At 45.8% G+C, this 25000-nt stretch overlaps 1 protein-coding gene across 1 annotated transcript in view; it reads right to left on the bottom strand.

Annotated features, from left to right (window-relative positions):
* LOC311227627 (calmodulin-regulated spectrin-associated protein 2-like) overlaps positions 1-25000 on the bottom strand; it is a gene marked incomplete at its 5' end in the record, with an annotated part of 129061 nt that overhangs the window by 21466 nt on the left and 82595 nt on the right. The window contains 10 exons of the mRNA XM_084313350.1: positions 2688-3333; positions 5825-6041; positions 7932-8169; positions 10588-10734; positions 12361-12632; positions 15122-15666; positions 16653-16937; positions 18954-19023; positions 21039-21143; positions 22203-22293. Of these exons, the coding sequence (XP_084169476.1) occupies positions 2688-3333; positions 5825-6041; positions 7932-8169; positions 10588-10734; positions 12361-12632; positions 15122-15666; positions 16653-16937; positions 18954-19023; positions 21039-21143; positions 22203-22293 (2616 nt within the window). The remainder of the gene's footprint in view (positions 1-2687; positions 3334-5824; positions 6042-7931; positions 8170-10587; positions 10735-12360; positions 12633-15121; positions 15667-16652; positions 16938-18953; positions 19024-21038; positions 21144-22202; positions 22294-25000) is intronic.

Here is a 25000-nt window from a genome sequence, read left to right as displayed (position 1 = left end):
GTTCAGTGAGGGTGAATATTGTGAGAGGAGAATTGGAAGAATGCGCCAATATGAGAATTTTGAGACATAGATCATATTAATATAAGTTCACATAGCTAGGAAACAATGCTAAACACTCAAAAAGGCCATTTATAAGATAGTTCCCCTTTAAGAGACAAAAAAAAGATTGTATATTTATTCAGCACAATGCTGCAGGAATGTAGCTATACATTCATCCTTTAGCTAATGTGAAGAATGCACTGCGGCACTAAGTAGCTATGATGACCCTGTATATCAACAAGACTTTTTGCTCGGACAGCCCGGCCCGGTTTAATGAAGCAACACAGCCTCGTCGCCCCGGCAGCCCGGCAGTCTCTCCTGTCTCCTGGAATAAGTATGTCTGCCGTCTCATCCCTTGGCCTAGATAGATACACACTGTCCCCGGCCAAGTCACGGTTCAGCAGACACAGCTCACATGGGGCCCAGGCACACACAGTATGAGCCTCTTGCTCCAGCTGCCTATATAGGCCCATAATGGCTATATATCTTTTTTTTTTTTATCCACTTTTTCTCCCATTTTCTATATTTTCTCCCATCCCAATTTCGTATCATCCAATTCAACCCTCCCCTGTCACAAACGCTGTTTCTTGCCTCCCACAAGCCGGCTGCAATGTGGACTAAGTCATACATAGCACGAGTCCCCTCCGGTACTTGAGGTAACAGCAGTCGCATCTTTTCACCTGCGCAGCTCGATCTCTCAGTGGCGAGGAGTAACGCGTGGGAGGCTCATGCTGCCCCCGACACTTCCTGATTCTACTGTGCAGGCGCACCAACCGACCTGTAGGAGTCGCTGTCCACAACGCCCGATCCCCACCCATCAGTTTCCCACCCCCTAATACGGCCAATGTGTATTAGTACGGACGACCAGCTAAACTGAAAGCAAATGTGGAGCGCTGGGCTCGAACTGACGAGCCCAGCGTCTCCAGCATTTCATGGCGAGCACCTTGCCCACTACGCCACGTAGCCGCCCTCATAATGGCTATATATCTAATGTATTATTCTTCACAAGCATTTCATATTATTGCTGTGAAATCAGAATCAGAAAGGTCTTTATTATTTGCCAAGTAGTTTTCACATACAAGGAATTTGCTTTGGACGTTAGCGCCGGTGCGACATTAGCGGACAGACATTAACAGAAAGATAATACAATAAAGAGGTGGAGTAAAATTTTAAAATGAAATATGAACTAAGTTGAGCACAATAGAATAGAATATAATTATGAAATAAAATAAAATATAGGCCAGGGCTGTGCAACTTTAAATAAAGAGGTTGAATAATATTAAATGGGATATAAACTAAATGAAATATAGCACAATAGAATATAGTACAATAAAGATAAAATAGGAATAGGAATAGGCAAGGGCTGTGCAATTGGGCAGTTATGTGCAAAGAGTATGAGTCAGTGAAGTATGAACAGGTATGTTTGGTTGTTTATGCAAGTATTTAGTCCAGTAGGGGTGTGTTAATGTAACACAGTGGGGGGGGGGGGGGTGTCAGTGAGGGTCCCGAGCCTTGTTGAGCGAGGCTCACTGCAGACGGGAAGAAACTGTTCTTATGGCGTGAGGTTTTGGCCCTGATGGCTATATCTAATGTATTATTCACAAGTAGGGATGCTCGATATTGGCTTTTTTACCGATACCGATATACCGATATTGTCCAACTCTTAATTTCCGATACCGATATCAACCGATACCGATATATGCAGGGTCCCCCCCCCCCCCAAATTTTTATAATTTCAGGTAATTAACATTACATATATCTTGTTGTGGAATTAACACAACATTATGCATACTTTTGACAATAAATAAAATCAGAATTTGTTCTTACTTGCTTGCCTGGGCAAATAAAGGTTATAGAAATGTTTAAAAAAATTTAAAAAATTTCTTTTGTTTTTAAACCGATATTTTCCAATATCACATTTTAATGCCGATATCGGCCGATAATATCGGACATCCCTATTCACAAGCATTTAATATATTGCTTTGAAAGCGGTTGTTGTGACACATCCTAGTGTCACAAAACACAGCTGTCCCCGTTTACAAAGGATATCCTCAACGACATCCGGTGTGTTGTTGTCATTTGGTCCAATTTGGGGGAATTATAAGACGTGATTGCCCCGTGTGAAGAATGAATACCTCCCAGTAGAGGGCAGCAGACTGTATTTACACAGTTGTGCTTCAGAAACTGTGGGGGAAGAAAATAAAGAGATGTGCCAAGAAAAACGACTTCCCACGGCTATGGAACGCACCATCAACCGTTGGATCATTTGACGACAATACTGTATGTCAAGAGAGAGGAAATATACTGGATCTCACATGGGTTACCTTTAGCGTAAAAAGACAAGTTACACAGCGCATCAATGAGCTTTCTTGAAGAAATAACCAGTGGTGCAAGAAGCACACCATCAGGCCAGAGACTCTCCCTCACTCTCCACCTTCAAATCCCATCTCAAAACCTACCTATCACCCCCTTTTCCCCCTCCCCTACCTTCTCTCCTCTCCCTTACTCACCTCCCCACCGCCTCCCCTCCCCTACTGGCTCCTGTATCTGTTGTCTGTTGTACTAAAGCACACAAATCTACTTGCGTAAAAGTATTTGAGTAAAAAATACTTCGTTATTTTTGCACGGGTACTGCAGCTCCCACATACCTTGTAGAAGAAGCCACAGCACATCTTCTGGTCCTCCCCGTCTCCTCCCGTCTCCCCCTCCCCTCCCGTCTCCAGGCCCTGTCCGTCCAGAGGCTTCAGCACAGACAGGGGCACCTCCACCAGGCCCTTCCTGCCCTGGGGGTCCGCCTGGGGGCCACACGCCTGTCGACCGGGAGGCCCCTGGCTCTCAGCAGACGCGGACCGACACAGCACTCCTGACGACGACTTCCCCTGCTCTCCTCGTCTCCTCCCCTCCTTTCCTTCTTCTTCCTTCTCGTCTTTGGGTTTCTCTTCGCCGCCCTTGCCCTCCTCCTGGGGGGCCCCTGGGGGCCCCTCGTCGTGACCCAGGTAAGCGCAGGAGGTGGTCTGGACGCGGCTGGGCGAGAAGCGCCGCAGCCTGGGCAGGCTGTCCACCGAGGCGGGGGTGTTGAGCATGCGGCTGAAGCAGGGCGTGACCTTCAGGTCGCCGGGAGGGGTGGGCCGCGGGGTGCGGGGGGTCCGGGCGTGGAAGGAGGCCGGCCGGCGCTTGAGGCCCCCGGGGGAGCGGTGGGGGGCGCGGGGGGACCCCGAGGAGGACAGGACGGGGGACAGGGAGCCCACAGAGCCCCGGCCCACCACGCTGCTGCTACGCAGCTCCCGCAGCTGCCTGCAGAGGGCGACAAACACAACGCAAACTGTAACATACTGCTGACAAACACAATGCAAACTGTAACATACTGCTGCCTGCGGGGGGCGACAAACACAACGCAAACTGTAACATACGGTGAAGGTGAAACCAACTTTACACTTTGCACGCTCACTTGTCAAAAGAAATGCTGCATTTCACTCATATTAAAAAGAAAAGCCTAATTTTAAGTAAAAGAGGATATAAAAAAATGACCACCCTAAAGCCAAACATAAGCTATGGATTTGTGGTTGTCGACCAGAGTAGTAATAGCAGTTGACTGCACCTTCCGCAGATTTATACTCAAAGCCTGATTCATACTCTTCAGAGAGGTTAACCTCTTAACAGGCGCCCCAAAAAGTGGCCATTTTAGTTTTAGTTTTTGAGGACTGCATATTTTTTTTGCAAACCAAAAAACTATACTTTATACTTATAGCACATGCATAAGCCTGATCTCTTTTGAAAGATGACATTCTGAAGGTTCTGATACAATAAAGAAAGATCACTTTTAGTGCTAATGAAATAGAGTAACATAGTGAACTTGAGTTGTAGAAAAACTTGTTTTTCTGTAGTAGTTGCAATATCCAAATATAGTATTTCCCCAAAAATAGCTATGAGCTGGAAAACACCCTGGGCCCATAGCCTGAAGTCTTATGTAGTACATGCCCAAATTTTATAAAAATCTGTTCAGACATTAGTGATTAGGAGCGATTTTGGTAAACTGTGGAGAAATTTTTTTTTGCGCATCAAGCGTTCCACGCTCCAGCTCGCTCAGCAGAAAAAAACGAGCATGATGTAAATTAGCTTGATTTGACCAAACTACAACAGTCTGCACCCCCTGGGCCCCTTAACAATTGTTTGTATTGAGCCGTATTGTATTGTACCCATTCTGCAATCTGTTAAATAACGTTTTCAACCATTCTACTAGCTTTACTATGCTAATGTAGGCTAGCCTAGCCGCAATGCTAAGTGTTTATACTGGCAGATCCCATTCACGTTAGCATGTAAGCTAACAACATCAGCGCTCTTTTTGTGAGACTAAACTCTCCGCTCTTGGTGGTACATTGTGTTGATGATGTTGGTTTCTTTTCATCAATAAATGAGGCAGAACACAGTGAATGTATCCTTTTTTTTTGTATTGCACTTTGTTTGTTTCTTGCTGAAAATAAATTTTGCTAAATAGTTCCCGAGGTGATTTAAAGATGGCGGATTTCTGTTTTGACTTAGCAGGATGTGTAGTGACTATAGAGGACGAGTTCACCCTTCTGATTGGTTGAAAATGGCCTTCATGTTTGAACTACATCGCCACCTATTGCTTTGGCATTGTACTACATGTATATTACATCCGTTTAAACCACTGTGTGATCGTGTGCACTGAGCCGCTGGGAGCGGAGGAGAGCTCTGACCCAATTTAAAGCCCACTCCGCGCTCACTTCAAAATCCACCCGCTCCGCTCGTGCTCTGGTGGTGATGGGGCGGGCGGAGGGATATATTACCTGTGTGGTGAGAGGGCGGGCGGAGGGATATATTACCTGTGTGGTGAGGGGGCGGGCGGAGGGATATATTACCTGTGTGGTGACGAGGCGGGCGGAGGGATATATTACCTGTGTGGTGAGGGGGCGGGCGGAGGGATATATTACCTGTGTGGTGGTGAGGGGGCGGGCGGAGGGATATATTACCTGTGTGGTGGTGAGGGGGCGGGCGGAGGGATATATTACCTGTGTGGTGAGGGGGCGGGCGGAGGGATATATTACCTGTGTGGTGATGGGGCGGGCGGAGGGATATATTACCTGTGTGGTGAGGGGGCGGGCGGAGGGATATATTACCTGTGTGGTGAGGGGGCGGGCGGAGGGATATATTTAGAGCCATTAAAAATTTAACGTTTTTCTTTTTTTTTTTTTACTTCTTTTATGTTGTGGGACTTGTACAGCACTTTGTTCAACTTTGTCAGTTCTGTAAAGTTTAAACCTTTTAAAATCCTAGACAAACAAAACACTTTGCTTTCATGAAATATTGTACTTGCCGTCATTTGAGGCTTTATAAAAGCAGCACAATGAACACAAATCTGTCAGTGCCGAGTCCGACCTCATCTTAAATAACAAACAGCATTGCTTGTTGTAGTTAACAAGGAGAGGCAGAGTTGATTTAGCTAAAATATATATAATTTTTTTTTTTTTTTTTTTTTTTTAATAATCGGATTTTATTTTCATATTCGAATCCCATGCCCATCGAACGAAGCTTCGAAGTATTTAAGACAGCCCTATTAAATGGACTGTTATATCTTATTAAATTGTGGACATTTATTCATTCCCACTTATTAGACACTATTTCTGATGGTAAAATGAGCGTACAAAGCAAAATACAGAATTCTGAAATATTAAAACGGAAAAAAGCGGAATTTGGAAAAAAATTTAATGGAATTTGGAAAAAAATAAAACAGATTTCATATGGCTCTAGAATCTAGATATATTACCTGTGTGGTGAGGGGGCGGGCGGAGGGATGACCCAGGCCTGCTGCTGCTGCTGCTGCTGCTGCTGCTGCTGCTGCTGCTGGTCCCTCATGGCCATGATGGTCTCCTGCTGGTGGGACAGACGCTGCATCTCCGTCTGCAGGAAGCCCAGCGACGTGTTCAGCCTCTCGATGGAGCGCGTGTACTCGCCCAGGTCGATCTCCCCCAGCGCCGCCACGCCTGCAACACACCGGCACACACGCGGTTAAACAGTAATCAGTGATTCCCGCTGCATGTTAATACTTTGGGGGGGCCCCCCCCAAAGTATAATGGCTCCCCCCAAAGTATAATGGCTTCCCCCAAAGTATAATGGCTCCCCCCAACGTATAATGGCTCCCCCCAACGTATAATGGCTCCCCCCAAAATATAATGGCTCCCCCCAAAGTATAATGGCTCCCCCCAAAGTATAATGGCTCCCCCCAAAGTATAATGGCTCCCCCCAAAGTATAATGGCTCCCCCCAAAGTATAATGGCTCCCCCCAAAGTATAATGGCTCCCCCCAAAGTATAATGGCTCCCCCCAACGTATAATGGCTCCCCCCAAAGTATAATGGCTCCCCCCAAAGTATAATGGCTCCCCCCAACGTATAATGGCTCCCCCCAAAGTATAATGGCTCCCCCCAACGTATAATGGCTCCCCCCAACGTATAATGGCTCCCCCCAACGTATAATGGCTCCCCCCAAAGTATAATGGCTCGCCCCAACGTATAATGGCTTCCCCCAAAGTATAATGGCTCCCCCCAACGTATAATGGCTCCCCCCAACGTATAATGGCTCCCCCCAAAATATAATGGCTCCCCCCAAAGTATAATGGCTCCCCCCAACGTATAATGGCTCCCCCCAAAGTATAATGGCTCGCCCCAAAGTATAATGGCTCGCCCCAAAGTATAATGGCTCCCCCCAACGTATAATGGCTCCCCCCAACGTATAATGGCTCGCCCCAAAGTATAATGGCTCCCCCCAACGTATAATGGTTCGCCCCAACGTATAATGGCTCCCCCCAACGTATAATGGCTCCCCCCAAAGTATAATGGCTCGTCCCAAAGTATAATGGCTCGCCCCAAAGTATAATGGCTCCCCCCAACGTATAATGGCTCCCCCCAAAGTATATTGGCTCCCCCCAAAGTATAATGGCTCCCCCCAAAGTATAATGGCTCCCCCCAAAGTATAATGGCTCCCCCCAACGTATAATGGCTCGCCCCAAAGTATAATGGCTCCCCCCAAAGTATATTGGCTCCCCCCAAAGTATAATGGCTCCCCCCCAAAGTATATTGGCTCCCCCCAACGTATAATGGCTCGCCCCAAAGTATAATGGCTCCCCCCAAAGTATAATGGCTCCCCCCAAAGTATAATGGCTCCCCCCAAAGTATAATGGCTCCCCCCAACGTATAATGGCTCCCCCCAAAGTATAATGGCTCCCCCCAATGTATAATGGCTCCCCCCAAAGTATAATGGCTCCCCCCAACGTATAATGGCTCCCCCCAACGTATAATGGCTCCCCCCAAAGTATAATGGCTCCCCCCAAAGTATAATGGCTCCCCCCAAAGTATATTGGCTCCCCCCAAAGTATAATGGCTCCCCCCAACGTATAATGGCTCCCCCCAACATATAATGGCTCCCCCCAAAGTATAATGGCTCCCCCCAAAGTATAATGGCTCCCCCCAAAGTATAATGGCTCCCCCCAAAGTATAATGGCTCCCCCCAAAGTATAATGGCTCCCCCCAACGTATAATGGGACCTCCGCTCCGTCTCTCTCGCCCCACTCTCTCACCATCACCCTCTCTCTCTCTCTCGCACACTCTCTCTCTCGCCCCACTCTCTCACCATCACCCTCGCTCTCTCTCTCCCCCACTCTCTCTCTCGCCCCACTCTCTCACCATCACCCTCTCTCTCTCTCTCTCTCCCCCACTCTCTCTCTCGCCCCACTCTCTCACCATCACCCTCTCTCTCTCTCTCCCCCACTCTCTCTCTCGCCCCACTCTCTCACCATCACACTCTCTCTCTCTCTCTCGCCCCACTCTCTCACCATCACCCTCTCTCTCTCTCTCCCCCACTCTCTCTCTCGCCCCACCTCCACCGCCGTCCTCGCAGGGGGACTTGGGCGCGGCTCCGTCCGGCTTGCACCTCTCCGTCCTGCCCAGGCCGCCCCCCTCGCCCCCGGGGGGCCCCTGGGGGGAGGCCGGCGGTGGCTCCGGGGTGGGGGGGGTGCTGCTGGAGCCCACGGGGGAGGTGACCCCCTTCCTCCGCACCACGTTCAGGAAGGCGGTGCGGCCCATCCGCTGGCGGTGGCGGGTGAAGGCGGCTTCCACCTGGAGGAGCGCGGGAGAGATCACGGTGACGGATGGTTACCCTGTTCAGCCGTAGGCACGTCCGATATCGTCGGCCGATATCGGCGTTCAAATGTAATATCGGTATCGGTTTTCAATTATTATATAATTAATTAAATAATTATATTCCCCCCCCCCCTTTCTTTTTTCGTTTTTTTTTCTCCCCTCCCAATGTTAGTCGTTGTGCCAATTCCCAATCCCCTTCCTGGTCGTTGCGCACTCTGCCCCCCCCTACCGTCGGTCCCGGACGCGTGTATATTTTCCCTAACGGAGTTGTACTTCCGCGTTCGGTTTTTGCGCAATCTGATTGGCCACTGACGTTTTTTTCAGCGCCAATCGCGTTACTCCTAACAAACTGGTTAAGCTTGGCGACGCTTTCGAAGTCGCTTTCTTTCGAAGTTGGTTAAGGTTAAGGTTAGTTGGTTAAGGTTAGGGTTAAGGTTAGGGTTAGTTGGTTAAGGTTAGGGTTAAGGTTAGGGTTAGGGTTAGTTGGTTAAGGTTAGGGTAACAGCCTGCTGGCGCGATTGTTGGAGTAACGCATTTGGCGCTGAAAAAAACGTCAGTGGCCAATCAGATCGCGCAAACCGAACGCGGAAGTGCAACTCCGTTAGGGAAAATATACACGCGTCCGGGAGGGCGGAGCCTATCACATGCTTCCTCTGACACATTATGTACCCAGCCCACCGCTTCTTTTCACCTGGCAGTGCGGACTCTCACTGGGGGGAGTGTAACGTGTGTGGAAGGGTCACACTACCTCCCTCCAGATCCTTCCCTTGCTGTGCAGGTGCCCCGACCGAACTGTAGGAGTCGCTGTTTACAACGACCAGGACCCACCTCGCCGGGTTTCCCACCCGCTGACACTGCCAATTGTGTCAGTATGGACGGTCGGCCAACCCGGAAGCACCACAGCTGGATTCGATCCCACTGTCTCACTGTGATGGTAGACAGACGCTTAGTCCGCTGCGCTACCCGGCTGCACCCCAAAAAAACTAATTTATTTAACCTTTATTTACCCAGGCAAGCAAGTAAGAACACATTTTATTTTATTTATTGTCAAAAGTATGCATAATGTTGTGTTAATTCCACGACAAGAGATATGTAATGTTAATTACCTGAAATTATTCCGTTTTTTTGGGGGGGAAACCCCCGCATATATCGGTATCGGAAATTAAGAGTTGGACAATATCTGTATATCGGATATCGGTAAAAAAGCCAATTTCGAACATCCCTATGATACAGAAGATTTCAGTTTCAGTTTCAGTTTATTTAAAAAAGGACAGTACACCTAGTACACCTAGAACAGAAGCATTAAAAGTGAAAACACAGTATTTACACGGATGGTTACATTGTTCAGCTGTGATGCGGAAGATTTCAACTTGACAACAAAAAACAAACATAAACCAGCGTTCCAGAATGGACAACATTTGCTTTCCTGCCAGTTGCTGGTATTAGTTAATCACAAAAAATCCAACAGGAAATCAACTGTGGCCCATCCCCGTCACCAGAAGGTTTGAATTGATCTAGCAAGATGCACATGCTACTGTTTCTGTTTGTTTATTAAAACCGGTCGATAGGCCAATGCAATGCTGTTATTATTATAGGCTACGATGGTGAATGGTGTCATTTTGATTTAGCGTCGGTCAGCTGAGCCGATCAACGTTCTGAAGGATTATCTGAAGTGCCTACTTATGTGCAATACCATTTGATTTCAACGATCCATTCTATTAAAAAGAATAACTGAATTTAACTGAAACTGAACATTTTAACAGAATTTAAACTGAAACAGGGGTGGGGGGGGGGTTGAATTTTCGAATATTTAAGAACAGTAGACTATTAAAAAATGTCATGCACATCTCTAGTGCCTACTAGGGGTGAGCCCTAACGTTTGAACGTTCAAACCTTCGTTCGTTATGTTGGCATTCGAATTCTAAATCAACATTTGAATTAAAAGAAAAAAAAAATATATATATACCGGTATATATTTTTTAAAATATTTTTCTATTCATTCTGTTTAAACCAATGGGGTTTTTCTTCACAGTTGCAGATAAAGATTAGGCTACACTAATATTATAGTATTACAAAAAAAACTGATGAGTTATATAAAGTTGATTTAATTGATTTAGTTGGGCTGGGGCTTCTCCCTGGGCTGGGTCTGGGGCTGGAAAGTTGATAAAAAAAATGTATTAATAAAAAGAAAAATACTAATTTAATCAGATGAATCACTTTATTCAAATTGAGGATTTAGTTGGAGGATATAAAAATATAAACAAAAACAAAAAAGATTTTAATATTTCTTTTTATTGTTAAAAAACAAAGGTTCGAACGTCTGTTCGAAAAAAACCCTGACGAAGTTCGAATCCTAAAAACAGGCATCGGGGGGGAAACGGCCTCAGTGCCTACCTTCTTCTTCTGGGCCTCGATGGCTCTCCGCTTCTCCTCCAGCTTCATCTTCAGGTGGACCATCTCTGAGGCCAGCAGGTGGGAGGGGTCCCTGGGGGACGGCGTGGCCGGAGAGGGGGATGTGATCGGCAGCGGAGGACCAGACACCTGGAGAGGGTCGCGGGTGGTGGGGCAGATGGGGGACGATGTTAAACATAGACAGTATGTCTGCGTGGGTTGTTTGTAGGGATATCTTCTCTGTTGCATTTCTGTCTGTCTACGAAAAGAGTTGTAAGAGAATGAAAGAGATAGAGACACGAGTCCTAACTAGGGTTGGGTACCGTTCACATTTGAACCGATACCGGTACCGGTACCCAGGCACGTGCACACATAGAGGCCAAGGGGTGCCTGAGCACCTGCCTTTTTGAGCCTCATCAAAAAAGTGCCCTTTTTGAAAAAATAAATTATGATTTTTTTTTTTTTTTTTTTTTACCGTTACGCATATAGACTGCCCTTCCAACTGAAAAATTTCAGGATAGAATCTAAATATTAGGTAAAGAGAGAGAGATGCCCCATATTCCATTGCAGTTTGCACGGCCTCCTCAGCGTGCCTCTCCGCGGACCTATTTTATGCATAGCGTGGGTGGTGATGATGATGATAGAAACCGCTGTGGCGCATACAGTTGAATGCTGGTATTACACTCATTGAGGGACACGAAGAAGTCAAGTCCGATGGGATTTGGGAATCTCAAATACAAATCGGGATTGGAATAAAAAATGCATTTATATTAAACAATACAGAATATACAGCACTTCTTGGGGTCTGTAGGGTAAGCACTTATTCCCTCCCCCCTGAACATTTATGGAGATGTATGGGCCTTTTAAGTCAGTGATAAAAGTGTCTTTCAAGGATAAGTGAGCTCCTGCACTGATTATTATAGTTCAATATTCAATATTTGATCACCAAAACCCCCCAAAAAGCATAAAAAGGGGGCCCCCCGCCAGAAAAGGGCCCTTAAAAATCGGGCTCGCGCGCTACGCTCGCTCGGTTAATATATACACACAAGTGTGGTGCCCTTTTCAGCCTTTGAGCACCTGCCCCTCTAAAGTCCTGTGCACGTCCCTGCCGGTACCTGTGATCAATACCGTTTATTTTACAGTACCGAAATGTGGCGTGATCCGGTCGGTACTAGGGATGTTCGATATTGGCTTTTTTACCGATATCCGATATACCGATATTGTCCAACTCTTAATTTCCGATACCGATATCAACCGATACCGATATATAACGGTCCCCCCCCCCCCCCCCCAAAAAAATATCTCTTGTCATGGAATTAACACAACATTATGCATACTTTTGACAATAAATAAAATAAGAATTTGTTCTTACTTGCTTGCCTGGGTAAATAAAGGTCAAATAAATGTTAAATTTTTTTTTTAAATTTTTTTTTTATTTTTTGAAAATCGATACAGATCATTTCCGATATTACATTTTAATGCCAATATCGGCCGATAATATCGGACATCCCTAGTCGGTACCCTTAAAAGTACCGGATTCGGGGCGCCCCAGTGGCGAACCACATAACGCTCTGAGTCGCGGCACGGCCGACCCGGGTTCGATTCCCGGACCCGTCGTTATTTGCCAAATGTCTTCCCCCCACTCTGTCTCCTGTTCCTCCTCTCTCTCTCTCTACTGGACTGCCCGGTAGTAAAAAGCGATAGTAAAAAAAAAAATGTAATCTTTAAAAGTACCGGATTCGGTACCCATCCCCTAATAGAGACACCCCATCTCACCTCTGGGGGGTGAGGGCAGCAGGGCACGTTGAGCTCCGAGCTCTCCGGCGTGGTGGTTCCTCCGCTGCTGCTTCGTCCCTCCAGCTTCCTGAACTTCTGCTCCGCGAAGCTGGTCATCCGGACCAAGGCTCCGGCAGAACCCGCCCCCCCGGAGGAGGAGGAGGAGGGGGAGGGGGAGGCCGGGCTGCAGGCCGCGTGGTGCGACCCGGGGGCCGCCGGCTGTAGCGCCGAACCGGGCGACGGGCTGATCCTCTCGCCTCCGTGCAGGTTACCTTCAGGGGTGTAACGTACAAAATGTCAATTTTTTTTTTTTTTATATCTTTTCCCCCCTCCTTTTTCCTCCGATTTTCTCCCATCCCAATGTTAGTCGTTATGCCAATTCCCAATCCCCTTCCTGGTCGCTGCGCACTTACCCCCCACCCACAGTCGGTCTGGGAGAGTGGAGGCTATCACGTGCTTCCTCCTCCGACACACGTCCAGCCAATCAACCGCCTCTTTTCACCTGACTCTCACTGAGAGGGTGTAACGTGTGGAAGGATCACACTACCCCCCTTAGATCCTATCCGCGCTGAGCAGGCGCCCCGACCGAACTGTAGGAGTCGCTGTTTACAACGACCCGGACCCACCCCGCCAGCTTCTCCCACCCTCTAATACAGCCAATTGTATTAGTGTGAACGGCCAGCCAAGCTGGTGACAACGCCGGAGCTGTGAGCTGGATTCGAACAGGCGAATCCAGCCGCTCCGGTGTTGGTGACGAAGGCAATCTCCGCTACGCCACCTGACCGCTATACAAAATGTCACTTTAAACAAAATGGAAAACTTTAAAGTAGGATGTTCGATATTGGCTTTTTTTTTTTTACCGATATCCGATATACCGATATTGTCCAACTCTTAATTTCCGATACCGATATCAACCGATACCGATATATATGCAGGGTTTCCCCCCCCCCCCCAAAACACAACATTATGCATACTTTTGACAATAAATAAAAGAAGAATTTGTTCGTACTTGCTTGCCTGGGTAAATAAAGGTTAAATAAATGTAAAAAATTCAAAAAAAGGTTTTTTGAAAACCGATACCGATAATTTCCAATATTACATTTTAATGCCAATATCGGCCGATAATATCGGACATCCCTACTTTAAAGGAACGAAGAATATAAAAGCCACTTTAAGGAAAGAACAGATGAGGTTCTTGTATAGTATAGTTTTTAGATATAGTAAGTATAGCATAATGACGGAGTTAAAATTGTATAGTAGTGTACATAGGACCCAGTGCCTTCTCAGGAATTTACCGTGTCTATTTTTATCATGCACATCTTATGTCTTACCTGTTTATTTTTTATTTTTATATGTCTATTTAATTATTGTATTATTGCACAATCGATGCAGGCATGACCACCCGCATTTCACTGTATGCCCTGGTATGTATGTGACAAATAAACCTATTGATTCTTGATTCTTGATTCTTGAAGTACTTGAGTAATTGTACTTAGTTACAATACTTAAGTACTGTTTTTGGGGGATTTGTACTTTACTCGAGTAGGCCTATTATTAGGTTTGTATACTTGTACTTTTACTCAATTACATTTCAGAGGGAAAAAAACATACTTTTTCCTCCTTACATTTAAAATGCAGACCTACAAAGTACAAAGTACAAATCTCGCAGGTCCAACCATTTTAATTAGTATATTTGTTTCTGTGGCCGAACTAACGCTAACGTTATTAATCCTGCGGCCGCGCTTTATTTAAAAACAGCCAATCAAATCCCCATCAATGGAAAATGAACCCGCCCACACCCATGCTGATTGGTCCTTGTGCAAGACTAGAAAGCGGGGATCTTTGATTAAACACCTGCTATCAGAAGAATAGACAGTCAGTTTTTACTTAAACTTTTTGACTTTCACTCAAGTGTGTTTTTGCTTCCGGTCGGGGGATTTCAAAATAAAAGAGCGACGTCTAAAGCACCGGAAATACGTTTATTTTGTACATTATCTAACGTTAACACGAACCTAAACTAACTTTAGGTTAGTTGTAACGTTAGTTTAGGTTCATGTTAACATTAGATAATGTACTAAATAAACGTATTTCCGGTGCTTTAGACGTCACTCTTTTATTTTGAAATCCCCCGACCGGAAGTAAGCCTAGTTATCTGCTTGAGTGTCTGGTTTTTGGTTTTCGTTAGCTACAGTAGCAGCATATCAACACCAGCCATGGGAATACTGTTTTCTAAATTGGGGAGGCTTTTAATCGTCAAGATAAGAGGATTTTAAGTCATGGTATCCATAAACTTCAATGAAATGAGAATGTAAACAAACACTGGTGTCACGTTAGAAAGTATCACTGCGTTGCGTGAAATCACTGACTGCGCCCCGAGAGGAGTGGTTCGGCAAAAAATAGTTACGAGTATATTTGCTTAGAAAACGTAATTGTCTAATTCAATAATTTTGTATTTCTCCACGTGGTAAATACACAGGTCACAACATGTTTACAGGAACGTTTTGGAGTTGTATTTGGAGTGTATTTCGTGACTGTAGGGAACTGTAGGGAACTTCAGGGTACAGGTCTGACCCACTTCCAGTGATGAAGCTAAGCTACGCTAACGGTGCGGGCGTTCCCTAAGCCTAACGCATGCACAGAGACAACAAAGGTATGTATCTTCTTGTCTAACTCCAAAGGGAAGATGGCAAATAAGCTAATTTCCCAAAATGTTGGCGTTTTCCTTTAAGTATAATTTCTGGGTACTTTTTACACCCCTTACCTTCACCATCACCTCCTCCTCCTCCTCCTCTGCCGGGCCTCTCCCTCTCTGCCGGCGCCGCCGCGTTAGGGAGCGGACAGGACCGGGTGGTCGCGGCCTCGCAGTCCGGCTCCATGTCGGGGTAGTCCCTCAGAGACGACGAGTCCCCGTCCAGGCTCTGGATGTCCTCCGTCCGCACGTGGATCCCGGTGTCCACCTCCTCCGTGGTGGAGGCCGAGTTGGGGTCGTGGTCGTGGTCGTCGCCGCCGCCCCCCGGCCGGGCCTTGGCCCCCGAGCCCGGGTCGTCGTCGACGTCGTCTCCCGGGAGGCCCCCCCCCCTCCGCGGGGCCCCTGGAGGCTCGGCTCCGTGGAGGAAGAAGCCGCCGTCCCCCCCCCGTCCGGCCCCCAGGCCCAGGCTGGCGTGGGGCCTCTCCGCGTCGTGGATGATCTTCAGGGCCTCCTCGACGCTCGGAGGCGTGGACGGGCTGGCTCGGCCGCCGCCGCCGCCGTGGTCGCCGTGGTTACCGTGGTTGTTGTGGTTGTCTGGAAGGACTCCGTTGGAATACCTGGAAAAACATTAAGTAGAGGGAAAGAGAGTGATGGTGATTCATTGAAGTGATAGAGTAGAGATGACATTTTGACCATAAATACATAGGTTTCAATAGTGACATTACAAACATATACGTTACAAAGAAACTAGGGCTGTCCCCCGACTAAGGATTTGGATAGTCGACTATGATTGGCCAAAATTTGCCGTTAGTCGACTATTAGTTGACAAAAAAATATATATTCGTTCCATTTGGGCTGTGGGGGGTGCTTAATGTCTGAAGGAGTCGACTGAAGGCTTCTTGTCCTCTGTGCAAAAGCATGCAATTGGTCCACTGATGGATACATCTTGATATGTGTCTAGTCTAGTGTGTTCATTAGATGGTGAAATCCTCTTTCAGTGCCTCTGTGCCTGTTTTCGTAGGCAGTTAGCCTCTGGTATGCGTGTGATTAGCGTTAGCCACGCTTCTAGGCCTCTTTTCTTTTGGAAAGAATGATATAAAAAAAAATTAAAGTTTTTTTCTTTGTGTTCGACTAAGAGGTTGGCCAGTCGACTACGGCTCCTTTCGACCAATTAGTCGACTAATCGACTAATAGGGGTCAGCCCTAAAAGAAACATAATATCACATTTAATCGGGCGGCTGGGTGGCGCAGCGGACATTGCGCTCGTCACCAACGCAAGATACACCGGGTTCGAATCCGGTCTGGTTCAAATGAACGAGACTGAATCCACCTTCGAGGAACAGGAAAATCCCGGATTCAAACATCGGGTTAATTGAATCTGGATAATGGGACTCTTGATCGACTTAGTTGAACCAGGTACGGGGAATAGGGCCCTGGTCTGCATCCCCTTAACAATTGTGTGTATTGAGCCGTACTGTACTGTAACCATTCTGCAATCTGTTAAATAAAGTTTAAGTCAATCAATCAATCAATCAATCAATTCAATGAATTCAAACCGCACCTTGTAGTAGTAGTAGTAGTATTTAACAAAACAATCAACAACCTGCTTTGGTTGTTGACTGAGAACGTGTCGTTCCGCCCCAGGGACTTCTGGGACTTGTAGTCCTCTTCCTCCTCCGGGATGTGTCTGCCGCCGTTGACGCTGACGGGATGCGCGAGGGAGAGGTGGCGCTTCATGCCGCCGCCCCGGGGGGGTGCATAGTGAACTTTGAACCCCAGGCCCTCGCTGCTGGCAGAGCGGGTCATGCCGCGGAGGGAGGGGGGACCCCCGCAGGGGGAGGGGTCGCCGTCCAGAGGAATCTCAAAGGAGATCCCCCGAGAGGAGGAGCTGGAGGAGAAGAGGAGAAAGGGAACATCCGTCAAGTTTCAAAGATCACATTAACCCTTTCACTGCCACACTACCAAAGGGTTAACCCTTTCAAGTTCAAGTTTTAAGTTTCTTTATTAGTTGTCATACAAAAATACAGAGTACTTTTATATAAAATGCTTCTTTCTGTTTTGCTCCAGAGATTGTGCTAGATAAAAATAGATAAGTATAAAATAAGTATAATAAGTATAAAATAGAAGTCAAGTACGTAGACAAAAGTGTTCAATCTACATATATATACAATGTACAATGCAGAGTAGAAAAGTAACTGAGTTACAATACAATATACAGTACAATGCAGAAATGGGATGAGGTACAATTTACAGTAAGGTGTAATGAGGTAGTGCAAATTCTTTACCAATAAATATAAAGTGTGTTAGGTGTCTAAAGTGGGTAAAGTGGGTGCTGCAGTGAGTTGTTTGTTTAAAGTGAGTGTGTACGTGTGTGTGGATGTGTGTGCTGTGAGTGTATTTGATGGTTTGTTACATAGTGTTATTGTCATTTAGCATTTAGCATCCTGATGGCCTGGGGATAGAAGCTTCTTCTGAGTCTCTCTGTGCTTGCCATGAGACTCCGGTATCGCTTGCCTGACCGCAGCAGTTCAAAGAGGCAATTGTTTGGGTGGCTGGGGTCTTTGATTATTCTCTTAGCCTTGGCCCTGCAGCGCTTGTTGTAAATGTCTTGGAGAGTGGGAAGCCCACCTCCAATTGTGCGTTCGGCTGAACGGGCCACTCTCTGTAGTCTGCTACGGTCTTGTGCGGTGCTATTCCCAAACGAGGAGGTGATGTTACCAGTCAGGATGCTCTCTATTGTGCATGAGTAGAAGTTTTTTTTTTTTTTTAAACTTTATTTTTTTAGCGTTTATCGCTTTTCTGGTCAAGCGTGACCGACAGTTGTAGAGTGAAACGGGTGGGAGAACAGGGGAAGACATTCGGCAAATGACGGTGGGTCCGGGAATCGAACTCGGAGTCAACCAGACTCCTCAGAGTCCTCCCGACGCAGCAATAGCGTCGAGATACGTGGTGAGCTACTGGAGCTCCCTTGAGTAGAAGTTCTTAAGGATCTTCTGACTCACTTGGAACTTCCTTAGGCACCTAAGGAAGTAGAGGTGTTGCCGTGCCTTCTTGATAACACTGTCAATGTGTGTGGTCCATGTCAAGTCCAAGGATATGTGGACTCCGAGGTACTTAAAACTGTTCACTCTCTCAACCGGTGCCCCGTCGATGCTGAGGGGGCTGTAGTCCCTGACCCCCGACCTCCTAAAGTCCACAATCATCTATTTTGTTTTGCTGACGTTCAGGGAGAGGCAGTTCTCCTGACACCATCCCGCCAGAACCTTTACCTCTTCCAGGTAGGCCCTCTCGTCGTTTGCAGAGATCAGGCCCACCACTACTGTGTCGTCAGCAAATTTGATGATTGTGTTGTTGTTCCGCTGTGCCACACAGTCGTGTGTGTACAGGGAGTAGAGGAGGGGACTCAGAACACAGCCCTGGGGGGCCCCTATGTTGAGAGTGATGGATGAGGAGGTGCAGTTGCCTGCTCTCACCACCTGGGGTCCGCCCGTCAGGAAGTCCAAGACTTTCACGGCGACACTACAGAAGGTTAACCTTTTCACTACCACACTACCAAAGGGTTAACCCTGTCACTGCGACAATACAGAAGGTTAACCTTTCACTACCACACTACATCCGTTAATATGCGCTAGGCTAGCTTGCGGCCGGATGGATTTCTACTGAACGCACGGAGAGGAAATTGATATCTATCTCCTTGTCTGACGGTAAGTGCGTGTTCCTTTAAGAATGCAGACGTTATCTCCTGTATTCGTTTGGCTGGTAAAATACTCAAAGCTGCTGGGGAAGTTTGGAATCAACAAGCCACTGGATCGTTAAGGTCAGGGTTAACTGAGATCTCCATCTCAGGTGGAGTAGTGTTATACTGTATGAGGATCTCAGGAGTGGAGCTTCTTCAGGTACGAACCGTTTCTCCTTGGGCCAGGTTCCCACGCAGCCGTCCACATAAGACAAGGAGGCGGACCTCTTGATCACACCTAAGACAAGAGGCACAGAGTGGTTTGAGAACGATAGTCAAAGAACTACATTTCACTCTCACCGTTGTAATCATAGATATATAAAGACTAGATGGTGCAAGGCAGAGTCTCTCGCGTAGTTCACCGGCGGCCATCTTGCTACAATTAACTACTGCTTTAAAGGATAACTCCACTATTTTGGGAAATTAGCTTATTTAACATCTTCCCTGGAGTTAGACAAGAAGATACCTTTTTTGTCTCTGTGCGTGCATTTTAGCTTTGGGAATAGATGCTCCGTTAGCATAGCTTAGCTTCATCACTGGAAGTGAGGCAGGACAGTAGCCTTACAGTGCCTTACAGTGTATTGCAAGGTCTGACATTGACCAAACTTGATATGCATGACCTTGGTGGGCTCTAGGTCAACTCCTGAAAAGGGGGTCAATGTCAGACTTTGCAATCAAAAGTTAGGGGGCTAATAACCCTTGCCATAATTTCAGTGCGCCCCTAACTTTTGATTGCAAGGTCTGACATTGACCCCCTTTTCAGGAGTTGACCTAGAGCCCACCAAGGTCATGCATATCAAGTTTGGTCAATGTCAGACCTTGCAATACACTGTAAGGCACTGTAAGGCTACTGTCCTCCCCCACTTCCAGTGATGAAGCTAAGCTATGCTAACGGAGCGTCTATTCCCAAAGCTAAAATGCACGCACAGAGACAAAAAAGGTATGCATCTTCTTGTCTAACTCCAGGGAAGATGTTAAATAAGCTAATTTCCAAAAAAAGTGGAGTCGTCCTTTAAGGTGAGTGATCTGCACAAACAAAGATACTCTTAACTCGCTGAAATCTTGACGGATTTACAAACGGGTTGGTTTATTACAAACGTTGTCGACGTGGCTATGATTCCTGCTTGGAAGAATTCTTATAATTTTTTTTTAAAATGTTTTATATGAAAGTCCATTATAAGTATGCAGTATGATAATTACATCTCTGTAACGTGTTTAACAAACCAAACGGTTGAAAATTGAGCAAGCTATGGTTATTTCAATAGTAGTACATGCACTATAGATATTAATGTTATGAGTGGGCGTAGCAAGATGGCCTCCGTGTGACAACGTCGGGTCTCCGTTGGCCAGCAGTGCGGGTGAGTCATCTAGTGTTTATATTAGAGCTGGGCCGTTAACGGCGTTAACGTGCTGCGTTAACGCTATACTAGTATCGCGCGATAATATAATTAACGCATTCATCTAAAAAAAAAAAAAAAAAAAAAAAATTACTTTTTTTTTTTTACCTTTACCCAGGGTAGGTTCGCTGAGCACAGATGCTCTTTTTCAGGAACGCCCTGCTTCACATTCACACAGTTCCATTCACACCTGGGAGCTGCCCAGTACAACCACAGTTGACACCATTGGCCACTGAGCAACTCCACTGGAGCAGTTGATTCAAGCCATGTCACATAGTTCAAGTTTGAAATGATTCTTTCTGTTTTGCTCCTGAGAGTGTGCTAGATACTGTACTGTACTGGTAATATTATGTATTTGTGTTAACTTCTGAATAAAACAACTTATTAAGCACAAGTATACATCTTATTGAATATTATTTTGATATTTCATTACCAATTATCATAGCAAAACAGCTTTTTCAAACAGTCTGTAATGCATTTTGGAAACGGGAGATGGGCTCATGGTGTAATGGGCCACCTGGCCTGAGAAACATAAGGAGGAAAGAAAAAGTAAGGACTTACTTCTGGTCATTATTTGGGTAGAACACACATATTTTGAATGCCTTCGGCAGTTTTTTTTTTTTAGCCATTTTAATCTAGATTAATCTAGATTAAATCCAGGATTGCAGATAGATTAATCTAGATTAAAAAAATTAATCTATGCCCACCTCTAGTTTATATATATCTATGGCTGTAATCCCCTCCAGTCCCAAGCTCACGTCTGACTTTTCGGAGGCTAACATTACACCTGTGACATTCTCAAAAAGTCACGACGGTGATGTTTCCGGTCTGCGATTCAGACGAAGATGTCGTTTACCTGCAGTGCGGACGGGTTCTGGACGGTCAGTTCTGTCAGCGTGGTTCTGTTTGACCGGGCCGGACACGGGAGCCATGTTTCTACAGGACGGGACAGGCTCAAGGGCTGGAGATGAAGGAAGACATAGAAGGAAATAAATAACATATTAAATACTGTACAGAATTCTGAACTCACCCTTTAATTAAGGTGTTGGAAGCAGAACACAACCCATGCAGGAGAGAGAGAGAGGACACTGACACTCCACTGCAGATTTCACTTACAGAACAGTGCAAAACAATAACAAGAACAACCAAAACGTCCCCGTATAGCAGGACTAGACTATGCTAGAAATGACAACCTTGACTTTCCCAGAGTGGAGTTTGCAGTGGAGTTAAGGAACACGCCAACATTATGGGAAATGCACTTACCATGTTCTCCAGCGTCAGACAAGAAGATTGACACCAATGTCCTCTCTGTGAGTTCAGTAGGAAGCTATCCGGCTGCAAGCTAACCTAGCTTAGTATAAATGAATGGAAGCGTATAATACGGACCACTAGCCTATAGCTTAAAACTCTGGGAGAAGTGTTTTCGGCCAATGGCTAGGCTAGCTGGTCCGTATCCACTTCCATTCAATTGCGCTAGGCTAGCTTGCGGCCGGATAGCTTTCCAATGAACGGCACAGAGAGGGAATTGATATCTAACTTCTTGTCTGACGGTAAGTGCGGGTTCCTTTAAGAATGCAGGAGTTATCTCCTGTATTAGTTTGGCTGGTAAAATAATAAAAAAGCTGCTGGGGAAGTTTGGAATCAACAAGCCACTGGATTGTTAAAGGAACAAGCCAAACATTTGGGGAAATTAGCTTACCGTCTTCTCCAGAGAGAGACAAGAAGATAGATAGTTACCAGTTTCCTCTCTGTGTGCGTTCAGTAGAAAGCTATCTGGCTGCACGTTAGCTTAGCACAATGAATGGAAGCGGACATGGTCAGTTAGCCTTCGGGAGAGGTGTTAGTTGGACAATGCCTAGGCTAACCGGCCATGCCTGCTTCTATTCATTGTGCTAAGCTAGGCTAACGTGCAGCCAGATAGCTTTCTACTGAACGCACACAGAGAGGAAACTGGTATCTATCTTCTTTAAGGTTAGGGTGAAGGTTAGGGTTAATGACGTTAGTTTGTGGCCCACCGTACCGTGAGGATCGAACACTCTGGGCTGCACAAACGAGGGTTTCACCACTTCAAACCACCAGAAGAGCTCAGCCATAAACACCAGGTAGTTACTCTGCAGGAAGACACACACGCACACGCGCACACACACACACACACACACACACACACACACACACACACACACACACACACACACACACACACACACACACACACACACACTCTGTTAAGACTAAAGCTTATCGTTATAGATTTTACAATTCATATTTGTATATTTACATTTATATTTATCTGAGTGCAGTTGTAGGGACTACCCACCAGGTGTCTCTGTTGAGCTGTAAATGAACAACAATTGAAACAATAATATGCTGGCCTTTGATAGTTCGATGAGGAGGTCACGGCCTGGCAATTGTTGCTAGGTAACTGGCTGGATGTGTGTCTGTGTGTGTGTGTGTGCGTGTGTGTGTGTGTGTGTGTGTGTGTGTGTGTGTGTGTGTGTGTGTGTGTGTGTGTGTGCGTGCGTGCGTGCGTGCGTGCGTGCGTGCGTGCGTGCGTGCGTGCGTGCGTGCGTGCGTGCGTGCGTGCGTGTGTGCATTTGTGTGTGCATTTGTGTGTTCTTTTAAAGCCAATAGTACCATCTGGAGTATAGTTTAGTATGTCACATTATGCCCACTGGGGGGCAGTAAGCTGTGGTGGGTAACCCAGATCCATGCTGCTACATCCATAACGATAGAAACAGAAGAGCTCCCCTGAACATGATCCCATCTGCAGGAAACCTTCTCTTCCACAGAGACTGATCATATGAAGAACTATCCACGAGGACACAATGGCTCCTCATGGACCTCTCCATGTAACTCCATTCCAAGTTACATCCGCAATATAGAAACACACCGATCATTCAAACACACTTTCAAAACATGGTTAAGAAATAACTACACACATGTGTGAACACAACAGCCCTGCAGAACTCTAACCCCATATGCTTGCCTGTACCTAATATGTAGAATGATTGTTTGTTTGTACATTGTCTGTACATGTCTGATGTAAATATTTAGCATGATGTGTTTTTAACCCGTTAAGGTCCCCCTATAGGGGACCCTGCTTTTCTTTATCATAAATCGATCAATAGAGACCGTATTAGATCCCCAATTAGATCCCCAATTATCTACAACCATGTGCAAAGATTTTCGAGATCGCCAAATGATTGACGGAGCTAGAGCCCCGGGAGTCGGGGGTGGTAATGTGTACTTTTGCGTACTTTGGGGCACGCCTCACATATCGGCATGTAACTCGAGAACCGCTGAACGGATTTTGTCACCTGAAAGGGCAATCGACAGGCAACAAATAGGGCTTTAATTCTATCTATATGTTGTATTAAAGGAAATGCACACCCGAGCCACTAGAGGTCGGCAAAGAATCGTCCACATGTGGGCCCTTGGATGTTAAGAGGTTAATGTTTTTAAATATTTTTTTTGTAGCAAAGAGTAAAGACCATAACCCTATCAAAAACAGTAGTCAAAGTGTATATTTTCATTTTACCGATGTTTTATACGATTTATCAGAAACCTTTTTTAGCTGCTTTTTAACACCAGGCCCAGGGCCAACAGTTGAAAATTAGCTTTGGCTAACACTGTCTCACACATTTACATTTATGTTCATTAATGTGTGCTGTTGTCCCTGTTCAAATAAAGTTCAAACTGAAACTGAAACTGAAACAATGGCTGATCATATGAAGAACTATCCATGAAGACACAATGGCTGATCATATGAAGAACTATCCATGAAGACACAGTGGCTGATCATATGAAGAACTATCCATGAAGACACAGTGGCTGATCATATGAAGAACTATCCATGAAGACACAATGGCTGATCATATGAAGAACTATCCATGAACTATCTTTTCGATACGTTGAAAAAGTGTGGACTGGGGGAAATTACTTTACACCTCTCCCACTGCCTCAGTAAGGACTAACAACACGCGTCCAGCACAGTTCCATCGACACCGCTCCACGAGACAGGGTTGCAATTTGAGTCCACTCCTGTTCGATGTCGCCATTGAACCGTTGGCCCATCGTACTTCGATCAGACCTTCGTATAAAAGGTATAATCAGAGGGGGTGTTGAACAGAGGACCTCCCTGTATGCAGATGACCTGCTTCTATACGTTTCTGACATCTCCACATCTATTCCAGCTGCACTTGACATATTCACCCGATTTGGCCACATTTCAATCTTGAACCAAATGTATTGACAGCGCTTTTTGGATACTCTCCACTTTCAAAGCACAAAGCACACGTTGTGGCATTTACCACTCTACTGGCCAGGCGGCTGATTCTGTTTAAATGGAAGTCCGCTGCTCCCCCCACTCACCTTCACTGGATCAGAGACATACTATACTTTATCAAACTAGAAAAGATAAGATGTACTCTGAGAGGTTCTTCATCCATGTTCAAGAAAACGTGGGGTTCATTCCTTGTGCTTGTGGATGTTAGTTCCATACTATTCCAGAATAGCAACTCTCATGCTGCTTGCTGGTATTAATCTGTGTGAACGATAATTCAACGTGATTTATTTGATATATATATACATTGGAGAAGCATATTTGGGTACTTGAACATGTGCTATATATTTGATATTTGATATACTATTATTATATATGTATATGTATATATATATATATATATTTTAGATGACTGTCGTGCGACCAAGTCAGTGTTTGTTTGTCTTATTGTTTACTTGTTTTAAATTTTGTATCCTTCTGTTTAATGTTGTTATCTGTTCTATGTGGACAATGACAATACAATAATGCATATATGC

This window comes from Notolepis coatsorum (assembly GCF_963971535.1).
Source record: "Notolepis coatsorum genome assembly, chromosome: 4".
Taxonomy (NCBI): Eukaryota; Metazoa; Chordata; class Actinopteri; order Aulopiformes; family Paralepididae; genus Notolepis; species Notolepis coatsorum.
This window is presented reverse-complemented; position numbering and strand designations above follow the sequence as displayed.